The sequence below is a fragment of the Perognathus longimembris genome, chromosome 15, assembly GCF_023159225.1.
Source record: "Perognathus longimembris pacificus isolate PPM17 chromosome 15, ASM2315922v1, whole genome shotgun sequence".
Lineage (NCBI taxonomy): Eukaryota > Metazoa > Chordata > Mammalia > Rodentia > Heteromyidae > Perognathus > Perognathus longimembris.
The window spans coordinates 763,536-777,078 of NC_063175.1; the positions used below are offsets into that span (position 1 = coordinate 763,536).

General features: G+C 35.6%; 1 protein-coding gene across 2 annotated transcripts in view; it reads left to right on the top strand.

The window, feature by feature from the left end:
* Rock1 (Rho associated coiled-coil containing protein kinase 1) overlaps positions 1-13,543 on the top strand; it is a 123,817-nt gene that overhangs the window by 74,494 nt on the left and 35,780 nt on the right. For both annotated transcript variants that reach the window (XM_048363694.1, XM_048363696.1), the window contains 4 exons: positions 6,818-6,924; positions 8,437-8,587; positions 10,621-10,781; positions 11,796-11,980. In XM_048363694.1, coding sequence (XP_048219651.1) covers positions 6,818-6,924; positions 8,437-8,587; positions 10,621-10,781; positions 11,796-11,980 — 604 coding nt within the window. The remainder of the gene's footprint in view (positions 1-6,817; positions 6,925-8,436; positions 8,588-10,620; positions 10,782-11,795; positions 11,981-13,543) is intronic.

Here is a 13,543-nt window from a genome sequence, read left to right on the forward strand (position 1 = left end):
AAGCACTTTACCACTAGGCCATTTTCCCAGCCTCTCATCACTCTTTTGTATCTATAAAACCAAGGAGGTTTAGATTTCAGTCTGGGTTATCTCTAGATATTCAATTCTTAAATTCTTTTTTAAGTTTATTTTCTGTGTATGAACAAGTTTTGGGGAGCTTCCTTCAAATAAAGGCAGCCATCATCTATGCACTAATCAGTAGCAGTTTGTTTGCGTGTGTGCATGCACTTGCACACGCCTGTCCTGGGGCTTATACTCAGGGCCTGGGTGCTGTCTTTGAACTTCTTTTGCTCAAGACTAGCAGGATACCACTTGAGCCATAGCTCCACTTCTGGCTTTTTGGTATTTTATTGTATATATAAGAGTCTCAGGGACATTCCTGCCTAGACTGCCTTGAAATGCAATCCTCAGATCTTAGCCTCCGGAGTAGCTGAAGATTACATACATAAGCCTCCAGTGTTCTGTGATCATAGTTTTTAACTGAATGTAATTTTTAGATATTGATGGAAATTAAAAAATTCATAGCATGGGCATGTTTCATTGTTTTTGTGCTTCTCTTGTTTCAAATTTAAATGTTCAATTTGTAAATATCAACATATATGCAATGACACATTTATTTTTAAAATACCATATGTTTTACATTAATCTTTTGAGGTCCATAAAAACTTTTATGTTCCTTAAGTGTAAATTTCTTCTAGTTTAGAATTATGGGCTTCTGGCAGTCATAATTTTTATTCTTTAATTTAATGTCCTCCATATACATAAGTGGGCAGAAACTTCTGTGTGTATAGAAGTTCCCAAGTATAATTGGGTAAAGAATATCCTAGGCTTAGTGGACCATATAAGATCTCTGTTGTGTATTTCTTTCTCACTTTTTGTAACTATTCAAAACAGGAATAAAAGTAACATTCTTAGCTTCAAGTCATTACAGAAACAAGCTAGGCCTTATATTTGTCAATACTGGTCTAGTCTTAATAGTTAAGTCTGCCATTACAAAGTAAGCTTCCAAAAGTTCAGGTCACAAAAGCTTAATGAAAGTGAGATCAAAATGTTGTAGAGGAAAAAAATTTTAGTAAGTTTATGTATGGATTCTTCAGATTGAAATGAAAACAGATAAAATTTTAATGCCTGATTTTTAAGTTTCATTAAGAAGACCTATAATATTGTTTAATTAGTTTCTCTTTTAACTTTTTATTTGGGAAACTTTCAACTACCGTAATGTCTGTTTATGTGCTCATCATCCAACTTCAATCATCATCTGATACTCGGATATCACATTGTTTAATTTATAATAAAAGTATTTCTTAAAAATAGAACTTTTAAGAAAATAGGACTTTTTTTTTAATTTTTGGTACTAGGGATTGAGCTTGGAGGCCTAGTGCTTATTCTGCTACTTGAGCTACACCTCCAGGCCAAGAGTAATTAAAAACAAAATCAGTATTATAACAGTTGAAAAAGAAATTGGCATATGTTTAATATTGTAAAATAGTTCAGTGCTCCGTTTCCTCAGTTCTTACGATTTCTTATATATTTATTTTTGCTTGAACTAAGATTCATTTCAAGCCTGCATGTTGAATTTCATTAAAATGTCCCTTTAGTTTCTTTTAAATCTATATTTATTTTAATCTTTCCTTTTTTTAAATTCTTGTAGTTTGTCATTGCTACTATTGGTGCTTGAAGATAGAATGTTAAATGCTGGTTTGTTTAATATGTTACTCTATCCTCCATAGTACTTTCTGTTGGGAGGGACTCTAAGGGTTTCATCTTTTTGAGGTAGGACTTTGACACGAGTACTTGGGCCTAAGGAAACAAACGAAATCTGACATACCCTTTTTTGATGTTATAGCCATTGTATTTTTGCATGGACCTTTGTTTCTTTAAGAGATTTGCAAAATGGGGACCTATTTCTTGTCCATTTTTCATCCATTTATTACTACTATGAAGAAAATATTTTGCTCACAAATTATATAGTTACCACGAGAGTCAACTTAGAAAGTTTTAACACTTAAATCTTTTTCAGGATAGAAATACCATATACCAATTTCCATACCATCTTCCAAAAAATGACCAGTGAATTTTTAAAATGTATTTATGGGCTCATGAATTTAAATATATGTATGGAAATCTCTTCAAGTATAATAAGTACCCACAGAGTCTTGGATAGTATCCTTGCATTTTTGCTGTATATAGATTTTCAGGATTTTCTTTCCTTAACCTGAAAGCACCCATTTTCCAAGAGACTCTAGTTCCACTTAGCGACATGTGACCTTCAGGGAATATCACTTGGATGCTATGTTCATAATTACTACTGGGTTGGGCAAGTTTAATGAACAAAAGTTAGAATTTTCTTGTAATTACAAATTTCTAATTTATTGTCCTACAATCAGAAACTGTTGTGTGAGAATTTCACTCCTGGGGCTGGGAATGTGGCTTAGCCATAGCACGCTCAAAGCCCTGGGTTGGATTCCTCAGCACTGCATATACAGAAAAAGCCGGAAGTGGTGCTGTGGCTCAAGTCGCAGAGTGCTAGCCTTGAACAAAAAGACAGTGATAAGGACAGTCCTCAAGCCCTGAGTCCAAGACACAAGACTGGCCATTAAAAAAAGGAGTTTCGCTTTTTATTTTATTTATTTATTTATTTGTCAGTCAGTCCTGGGGCTTAGACTCAGGGCCTGAGCACTGTCCCAGGGCTTTGTGCATGCTAGGCAAGCACTCTACCACTAAGCCACATTACTAGCCCCATTCTGTTTTTTTGAGGCTTAGTTTATAATGCATTTTTGTTTTGAGTGTTTTATGGGAATTTCAAAATATTTTAGGCTTTTCACCTAATTTCTTCTAGTTTTATAATCTCCATCAGCCTGCCTTGCCTTCCTTCCTCCCTCCCTCTTTCTTTCTTTCCATCATGGGACTTGAACTCGGGGGACCTACGTGCTGTCCCTGAGCTTTTCTACTCAAAGCTAGTTAAGTGTTCTACCACTTTGAGTCACAGCACCAATTCTGGTTCTCTGGTGGTTAATTGGAGATAAGAGTCTCAAGGGTTTTCCTCCTGGGTCTGGCTTTGAATCATAATCCTCAGATCTCAGCCTCCTGAGTAGCTAGGATTACAAGCCTGACCCACCAGCACCTAGAGTCTCCCATCACTTTTCTAAATTACTATTCATTCATTGTCTCTTAAATTTTGAATTTTTTTTCCCTAGTCATGGGGCTTGAACCTCAAGTCTTGGGTGCTTTCCCTGAACTCTTTTTTTTTTTTTTTTGGCCAGTCCTGGGCCTTGGACTCAGGGCCTGAGCACTGTCCCTGGCTTCCTTTTTGCTCAAGGCTAGCACTCTGCCACTTGAGCCACAGCGCCACTTCTGGCCGTTTTCCATATATGTGGTACTGGGGAATTGAACCCAGGGCTTCATGTATACAAGGCAGGCTCTCTTGCCACTAGGCCATATTCCCAGCCCCTCCCTGAACTCTTTTGCTCAAGGCTAGTACTCTACTACTTGAGCTACTTTTCCCCTTCTGGCATTTTGGTGTCTAATTGGATATAACTATTGCACAAACTTTCCTTCCTGGACTGGCTTGGATTCAAGATCCAACCCAGTGCCTGGGTTGAGACGGTATTTTTGAAGTGTCCACTGTGACTGTGATTTTTGTTTCCTCTTCACTTGGCAATTTTTAAATGAAATTCATGTAACAAATGCTTCAGTTTGGTAGTATTTAGTATGCTCATAATTGTATACAAGTGTCTTCTCTACCTAATTCTAAAATATTTTCATTACCTCCAAAGACAATTCTGTAAGCTATTCCTTCCAGTAGCCTCCTGGCTGTCACCAATATTCTGTCATGTATTCTGGCTGTCTTATAAATGGTATCATACAATATGTGACCTTGTGTGTCAATCTTCTTTTACCTAGTGTAGTGTTTTTATCATATATTAAGTGGTTCTTCTTTAATTGATGACTGAGTTATATTCTCGTGTGTGTTTATCATATTTTAAATAGCTATTTCTCTATTAGTGGAGACTTGAACTGTTTTTATCTTTTTTGTTTGTTTTGTTTTTGGTTCCCTGACTGGGAAGTTTTTATCTTTTATGCTATTGTAAATAGTAATGTATAAGTACCTGTTCTCAGTTTTGTTGTTGCTTTTGGGTTTGTTTGTTTGTTTTTTTTCTTTTTTGGTACTGGGAATTGAATGTAGGATGTTGGACTTGCTAGGCAAACATTTTGCTATTAGCCACATCCCAGCGTGTCCCCCCACCCATTTTTCTTCTTTTTTCTTCATTTTTTGCAGTAAAGACACTTGAACTTAAAGCCTCATGCTTGCTAGGCATGCACTTTGCCACTTGAGATACACCACCAGACTGTTTTTGCTTTAGTGATTTTTTTTTTTTCAGGTAGGGTCTCAGGTCTTTACCCAGGACTAGACTCAGATCACAATCCTCCTCTATGCATTGTATATAACTGGTATTACAGGTATGTACCATCATACCTGGCTTATTGACTTTTTCTTACTGTTTAGTATGAGGGGTTTTTTTGTTTTGTTTTGTTTTTTATAGTAATCCTAAGTATTAGTCCTCTTCTCATATATAGGGATCACGATTGTCTTCTGACTCTGTGGTTTACTTTTTTGCTTTTCAGTGGTCTCTTCAAAAATGTGGGAGGTTTTTATTGTTTTAATCCATTCACATTATGATACATGGTATTCAGTACTCAGACTTTGCAGTGCTTTAATTTTTGTGTGTGTATAACGTTTGTTTTGGTCATGTGTTGCACAGATTGATTATTCCTGTCTTTTTCGATGGGATAAATGACAAAACAGACTATTTTACTTAATGTGTCTTTCGTGTGATTGAAGGGATCCATAAAAATTGGCTCATATAGGGGCTGGGAATGTGGCTTAGTGGTAGAGTGCTTGCCTACCATGCATGAAGCTCCGGGTTCAATTCCTCAGCACCACATAGACAGAAAAAGCTGGAAGTGGTACTGTGGCTCAAGAGGTAGAGTGCTAGCCTTAAGCAAAAGGGCCAGGGACAATGTTCAGGCCCTGAATCTAAGTCCCAGGACTGGCCCAAGGGGGGAAAATTGACTCATATATATTTTTTTTTCAATACCTTACCTTCTTAGCAGTTGGTTTATAATAAGCTTATGAAAAATTCACAGGCTTAATCTGAATTGACTGTGTATAAGTTTCTGAAGTTTGTAATTTAATATAAATACAAATGGAAACTTTATTTTTTGAATATCACTTCAGCATTATATACATATCTTGTCATGTTTGCTTTGTATACACACACTCACTCTGTATTTTTTTAAGTAGTGATGTTTCTTTCATATGAACACACACTCACAACACAGTATTATTTTGTGTGTATAAATTAGATTACTTCATTGTTCTTTAGATTCTGAAACTTGTGTAACAGAGAAGCATTATGAAAAAACTTAATATTCCTTTGTTTATTATAGAACTACTTTAGTGTTTAGAAACTACTATTTAATGTTTAGAAATATTAGAGTATATAAAGTATATCTGACACTTGAGAATGAAGAAGTATGCAACTAAATTGTGACTAGTGTAGAATTTTTCCTGGTCCTTTAAAATGCTTCAGCCATTTCCATGTGAATTACAAATCAGACAATATATTATTTCACATTAGAAAATATTCATTTAGGGCTGCGAATATGGCCCTGAGTTCAAGCCCAGGACTGGCAAAAAAAAAAATTCATTTAAGTTAGATTGTACATACATTAAATTTGTGTTTGTTACATGTACATTAAAAAGCCTCTAGAGGGCTGGGAATATGGCCTAGTGGTAGAGTGCTTGCCTCATATACATGAAGCCCTTAGTTTGATTCCTCAGCACCACATATATAGAAAAAGCTGGAAGTGGCGCTGTGGCTCAAGTGGTAGAGTGCTAACCGTGAGCAAAAGAAGCCAGGGACCGTGCTCAGGCCCTGAGTTCAAGAACCAGGACTGGCAAAAAACAAACAATAAAAATCCTATACACTAAAGTATATTTTATTTAATAAGGAGACAGCTACTAAGTATATAAGGTGCTACTGTTTCAAGGTATGAGCCTCAGATAAATTAAACCCACGCTTTTGTTTAGCTATTTTGGCAGTACTGAGATTTGAACTAGGCCTTTATGCTAAGTAAATCCTCTGCACTTGAGCCATGTGTCCTCCAACCATTTTTACATTAGGTTATTTTTCATATAGTGTCTTTTTCTTTTCAGGGACAACCTTAGGCCATAATCTTCATATCTATTCCTCCCACATAGCTAGTATTTTAGGTGTGAGCCTTCATGCATGTCTTGCTTTTGATATGGGGGGGTATCACAATTTTGCCAAGTCTGAGCTAGAGCCACAACTATTATGAAATACTCTGTATTAGATGATATTTAGTTAGTATTGACTTTTATTATTTTATTTTTGTGCTGAGGCCGGGGCTTGAACTTGGGGCCTCGACACCATCTCAGAGATTTTTATTTTCTCAAGGCTAGTGCTCTACCACTTGACCTACAGCTTCCCCTCCAGCTCTTTGGTGGTTAATTGGAGAGAAGAGTCTCAGACTTTCCTGCCAAGACTAGCTTCAAACAGCAGTCCTCAGATCTTAGCCTCCTTAGTATCTAGAATTATAGGAATGAGCTACAAGTGTGCCCAACTACTACTGATAATTTTATCATTTAGTATTATTTTTACTGTATGTATGTATGACTACGAAAACTCTTCAGAAACTATTTCATCAAGAAAATTAAAATGTTTTTAATCTTAATAAGTCTGAACAGAAAGACTTCTCTTTTAGTGGTAATTGGTTTACATTTTCATTATAGCCCGAATTACGTCTTTACAAGAGGAGGTGAAGCATCTCAAACACAATCTTGAAAGAGTAGAAGAAGAAAGAAAAGAAGCTCAAGACATGCTTAATTATTCAGAAAAGGTACGTGACTTCACATATGTCATTTGGGATGATATTTAGTGGTTATCAAAGACTATAAGACAGGCTAGAAATGTGGCCTAGTGGTAGAGTGCTTGCCTAGCATGCATGAAGTCCTGGGTTTGATTCCTCAGCGCCAAATATACCAAAAAGGTCCTAAATGGTACTGTGGCTCAAGTACTAGAGTGAGCAAAAGGAAGCCAGGAACAGTGCTCAGGCCCTGAGTTCAAGCCCCAGGACTGGCAAAAAAAAAAAAAAAAAAGATTGTAAGGTGGTTTTGTACAGTGACATTTCTTATGCTTATATAGTTATAGTCTTATATTTGGTTGATGCATTTATATGTGAGGATGTCTTATTTAAAAACCTTTGTGTATTTTTTTTGGTACTCAAGCAGTGGACATGTAGTGTTTACAGGTCATCATAAATTACTTTGGTTAGAAAGAAATTTTCATAGTTTTTTTCTACTTCCTTTGTACATGGATAAGATTAGTTAGCAAAATAGAAGGGACAAGTGATTGGTCTTTGTAATTTTCTTAATCAAAATTCCATTGAGAATCCTTTATTATATACTTTGTTAAGGAAAGGATTTAGTACATACTTTACAAATCTAGATCTCACTATATATCTATGATATATGTATCTATATATTTTAGATTTAGATCCCACATATGGAAAAGAACCACATCATCCTTGCCTTTCTGAACCTCTCTTACTGTGCTTAACATGATAATCTCCAGTTCCATCCATTTACCTTCAAATGTCATAGTCTCATTCTTTGTGGTTACACAATACTGCATTGTTTATATATATACCACATTTTCTTTCAGCGTTTTTTAGAATGCTTAAAGAAATCTAGAATCTATGCATAGATTCCTATAGAATCTAGTCTGCTTCTATAGCTTGGCTGTTATTAATAGTGCTATAGTAAACATGAATGTGCAAGTGTCCATTATACTATTGTATTACTTCTAATATGCCCTGCTTTTTGCTGCTGATTATTTTTGGAGACAAGTCTCACAGACTTTTCAGCTTGGGCTGGCCTCTAATTAAGATACTCTGGATCCTCTGAGTAGCTAGACTTGCAAGTGTGAGCAACTCTACAAGTATGCCTAACTCTATTTTTAGTTTTTTATGGAACCTCCAAATTACTTTGCATAGTGGACTACACTAATTAGCATTTCCATTAGTAGTGTATAAGTATTCCTTTTTCCTCACATAAAAGTGAATGTGGGGAAAAAAATTAAATGTGATATGAATATGAAAAGTTTAATATTTTTCTTAAAGATAGTAGCAAAAGTTAAAAGGTAAACTGTAATAGTCCTGAATATCACCAACCAGTGTAATGTACTCTGTCATAGTTGGTGGCGGGGGAAGAAAAAGAAAAGGTATATTTTGCTTTTAGATATATGTGTTTATCATTATAAAAATAACTATATCTTGTGAGATATTAAAAGTGTGAGGTTTAATCATGTGCCTATTAAAGTTTACTACATGACTGTCATTCCAATTTTATAGGAAAAGAATAATTTAGAGATAGATTTAAATTACAAGCTTAAATTGTTACAACAACGGTTAGAACAAGAAGTAAATGAACACAAAGTTACCAAAGCTCGCCTGACTGACAAACATCAGTCTATTGAAGAAGCAAAATCTGTTGCCATGTGTGGTAAGTGTCACTTTCTACAAGATCAATTTTAAATGTTGGTTACATTTGGTTATGATCTGAACTTAATTTTATAATAGAAAATATAGTTATAAATTATAAGATAAGAAAATATGCCTTTTTTTAGGGGATATGTTTACTGCTATTCTCTAAATCAGATTTTCCTTCTAATTCTCTTATTCCACTAACCTCTCCTACAAAAGTTGAATCTTGTTTGGAGTGGTAGGAAGATCAGGAATTGAAGGCCATCTTGGTCTATATAAGGAGACCCTATCTCTATAAAAGATAGTGGAATTCCTCTTTTCTCCCAGGTTCAGTCCTTTTTTTGATTTTCTTCTTGATACAATCTCAGCCTTATTACTAATTTATTTGCTTGCTTTCTTTGAAGTTGCAGTTTTTCTATTCTCCTGTATTCATTGCATTATGCTTTAAACACAGTGGTAGGCCCCCAACTTAGCCTTTTTTTTCCCCCAAATACTACTTTAGGTGGGTATTAGTCCAGTAGTTTGTCTCCAAATACAATTCCAATATATGTTTTTAAAAGATTAATCTTGGGCTGGGAATGTGGCTTAATGGTAGAATGCTTGCCTAGCATGCATGAAGCCCTGGGTTCGATTCCTCAGCCCACAGAAACAGAAAACCCAGAAGTGACGCTGTGGCTCAAGAGGTAGAGTGCTACTAGCCTTAAGCAAAAAGAATCTAGGGACAGTGCTCAGGCCCTAAGCCAAGCCCCAGGACTGGTCCAAAAAAAAAAGATTACTCTTGGCCAGGTGCCAGTGGCTCAAGCTTGTCATACTAGCTACTCAGGAGGCTGAGATCTGAGGATTGTGGTTGGAAGCCAGCCTGGCCAGAAAAGTCCCTGTGAGACTCTTGTCTCCAATGAAGTACTCAAAAAAGCTGGAAGTGGTGCTGTGGCTGAAGTGGTAGACTACTAGTGTTGAGTACAAAGAGGCTAAGGGACAACACCCAGGTCCTGAATTCAAGCCCGAGAACCACCCTCTCCCTCAAAAAAAAAAAAATTACTCTTGCAGCATCTTGAGAATCTTTTGAAAAGTGTTAATAGTGATAAAAGAGACTAGAGGACTATAGACTGTACATACTGTTTGTAGTCACATTATAAATAAGTGGAGATACTGAGAACGAAAGTTGTGATAACATCTCGACATTGGTGGCTTGTGCCTCTAATCCTAGCTACTCTGAATGCTGCAATCTTAAGATCATGGTTTGAAGCAGTCCAGGTAGGACAGTCCAAGAGACTCTCATCTTCAATTATGCACCAAAAAGCCCTAAGTGCGGCCTGGGAATGTTGCTTAGTGGTAGAGTGCTTGCCTAGCATGCATGAAGCCCTGGGTTCGGTTCCTCCATACCACATAAACAGGAAGGGCCGGAAGTGGCACTGTGGCTCAAGTGAAGCCCAGAGAGGCGCAGGGACAGAACCAAGCCCCAGGAGGTGGGGGAGCTACAATACAAGTCCAGCAGTGGCTCACATGGTAGAGCACTAGTCTTGAGTGGAAAAGTTCAGGGACAGCACCTAGGCCCTGAGTTCAAATCCCAGGACTGCCACACACACACACACACACACACACACACACACAAAACCACATTAGGCACTTCAGTATAAACTATCTTCTGTTAGTAATTAAAACAGGTGCTACAGTACTGTGGAATCTTAAGTTCGTTTCTTTCATAATTGTATTAAGGTGTAAATTTATAAGTACATGTATCCTTCTCTACTTAACCTGATACACCTCCAATTTTATTCTTGTTACTCTTTTTCCTGATACACCCTTCGTTTTCTGGGCTGAAAATGTTACTGAATAATTTCTTATAGCATCAGCTGGTTTAGATATATGAGGCATTATTTCTCTGCTACATTTTGTAACTTTTAGAGATTATAAACATACAAATATTTACATAATACTAGAACTTATAATTAATAGCTCTATTAGAATACCAGTATAAAATAATAGAGACATTTAAACATAATTTAGACTATGTAAAGTGAAAGCTATTTAAATATATTTTTTCTGTTACAGAAATGGAAAAAAAGCTAAAGGAAGAAAGGGAAGCTCGAGAAAAGGCCGAAAATAGAGTTGTTCAGACTGAGAAACAGTGTTCCATGCTAGATGTTGATCTGAAACAATCTCAACAGAAACTGGAGCATTTGGCTGAAAATAAGGAAAGGATGGAGGATGAAGTAAGAAATACAGTACTGTGGGTTTTTTTTTAATTCATTAAAAGAAAAAGTCATAAACTATGAAGAGTCATTATGTATAATTTAAAACCATAGAAATGATTTGAGTGAAATACCAACTGGATCTGCATTTACTCCTATGTGGTCATCCCAGCACTTAGAATTTTCCTTTTAAATAATTAATTCACATTCATTTCATAGGATCTGTTTCATTTTGTATGATGGCCATAGATGTAACTTTATTGAAATGTCAAAGTATCCTCCATGACCATTTACTGAAAAGCAAATTTTTCTCAACTATCCTATAACACCAAAGAGATTGGCCACATACTTTTTAAATTTTAAACTATATTCTTAACTGATTAGATTGATAAAAGTATTTGTTGATAAAGAGCTAAAAATACATTATATCTTGGTGGTTATTATATTCATTTTAGAAATTATTTGCAAGTAAGAAAATCTTCCCAAGACCTGACTTGGTACAGGAAACAGGTAAAATACAGATAAAATACACAAAACATTATGTATTGTTATGCATTATGTATTAAAAGCACTCAGGGACAGTGCTCAGGCCCTGAATTCAAGTCCCAGGACTGGCAAAAAGAAAAAAAAAGATCTGATATCTGCAATTTGGTATTAGTTTGACTTAATAGTGAATGTTACAATGGAGAGACATCACAACATTAGGGTTCTTTCTTAGTGTAAGGAATTATAATATAATAGGCTTGAGATTTAATTAGTATTCTTCTGAATATCTAATAAACTGGGATGGGAATATGGCCTAGTGGTAGAGTGCTTGCCTCATTATACATGAAGCCCTGGGTTCGATTCCTTAGCACCACATATATAAAAAAAGCAGGAAGTGGCACTGTGGCTCAAGTGGTAGAGTGCTCAGGCCTGGAGTTCAGTCCCCAAGACTGGCAAAATAAATAAATAAATAAACAAAAACAAAAAAACACAAATTTCTAATAAACTATTCAAGAGGTTTAAGATGCCAATTATTTTTCTCATTCATAGGTAAAGAATCTAACCTTGCAACTGGAGCAGGAGTCAAATAAGCGACTATTGTTACAAAATGAATTGAAGACTCAAGCATTTGAAGCAGACAATTTAAAAGGTTTAGAAAAACAGATGAAACAGGAAATAAATACTTTATTGGAAGCAAAGAGATTATTAGAATTTGAGTTAGCTCAGCTTACAAAGTAAGTCCTGAGAATACCACTGTGATTTTTATGTTTGTGTTCAATATTAGCTCTTACGTTCTTGCTATTTTGTGCATTCAGATTATGTACTAAGAGTTTGTGGAAAGGAAGCAGAAAAAAAGCATTTAAAGGTAAAGGAGTTTCCTTCAAAGAAAGTTTGCAACAGGTTTCATGTTTTGAAAGGATAGGCAGATTAAATTTAAAATACAGGTATTTAAAGTGAGAAGAGTATAGATTGTCATAGGCTGCTGACTTTACAATAAGTCTTTATATGGAAAAACAAGTTTCATGTAAGATTTTCATATCCATAAAACCATCACATTTGTTCAGATTGCGGTTACAAAAGTCAAGGATACATTTTTTTTTATAAGACTGTCCTGCCTTCATAGAAAGAGTCCCAAGTCTTCTTTATTTTGGTGACTAGTATTACACATGTTGAACTTTCAGAAGGAATTTTTTGTGTTTTCTTTGATTCATCCTAGAATGCAGTATCCTTGTTCTTTTTCTGTCACTCTTGAATTATGATATGACTGCTTGCATAAACTGAAGACCAAAGCAAAGTATCCATACTGCTTTTACAATTTATAAGGATATACTTCAGAAATAAAATATGAAGCTAAGTGTCACTCATGTCTATAATCCTAGCTACATAGGAGGCTGAAATTTGAGAATAAATGGCACAAAGCCAGACTTTTCAGACATCTCCCATGAGATTCTTATTTCCATTTAACCAGCAAAAAAGTCAGAAGTAAAAGTGTGGCTCAAGTGGGAGTGCCAGCCTTGAGTTGAAAAGCTAAGACACAGCACCCAAGCTCTAAATTCAAACCCTAGTATCACTTCCTCTCCTCCCTAGTTGATCATAGCTGCACATACCTTTAACCCCAGCACTTGGGAGGTAGAAGTAGGAAGATGGAGAGTTTGTGTTCGTTATGTGTTGTTGTTGTTTTTTAAATACATAACTATGGAACGCGATGGGGGGAAAAATACACAACTAGTACATAGCTAGTATCTAATAGTAAAGCCTGGCAACTGCAGATGAACTTTAATTATTAAAAATCAGTTGCATTGTGTTTCTGTTATTTTCAATACAGGATGTATTTATGTGTATACTGTATGCATATTTTTGTGTGTTCCTTATTGTTAGTTTATTGCTCTTTTCAATTCCTTATCTAATCATTAATGTTCATGTCCACTTGTGCTATTGGACATTAATATGTAATTTTGAATTATTAGGCTTGGCAATTTGGTGCACACATGTCATTGCAACAGTTCCATCAGAGACGTAGGATTGCAAATTCCAGGCCAATTTGGGTTACGTAGTGAAACACTGCCTCAAAAAAAAAAAAAAACCAAATTACTTAAATATTTTCATGACTTAATTTTTTACTTCCTACACAGACATTTTAAATGTATCTCAATAAATGCTTTTTTTTTACAAAAATGTAACCAAAATATGATTTAATTTTTATATTTTGGATAGGACTACAATTAATGTTCTCTTGAAAATGACCTTTATTTGAAAAGGCTTCCCTTAGCTGGGTACTGGTGGCGAATGTTTATAAT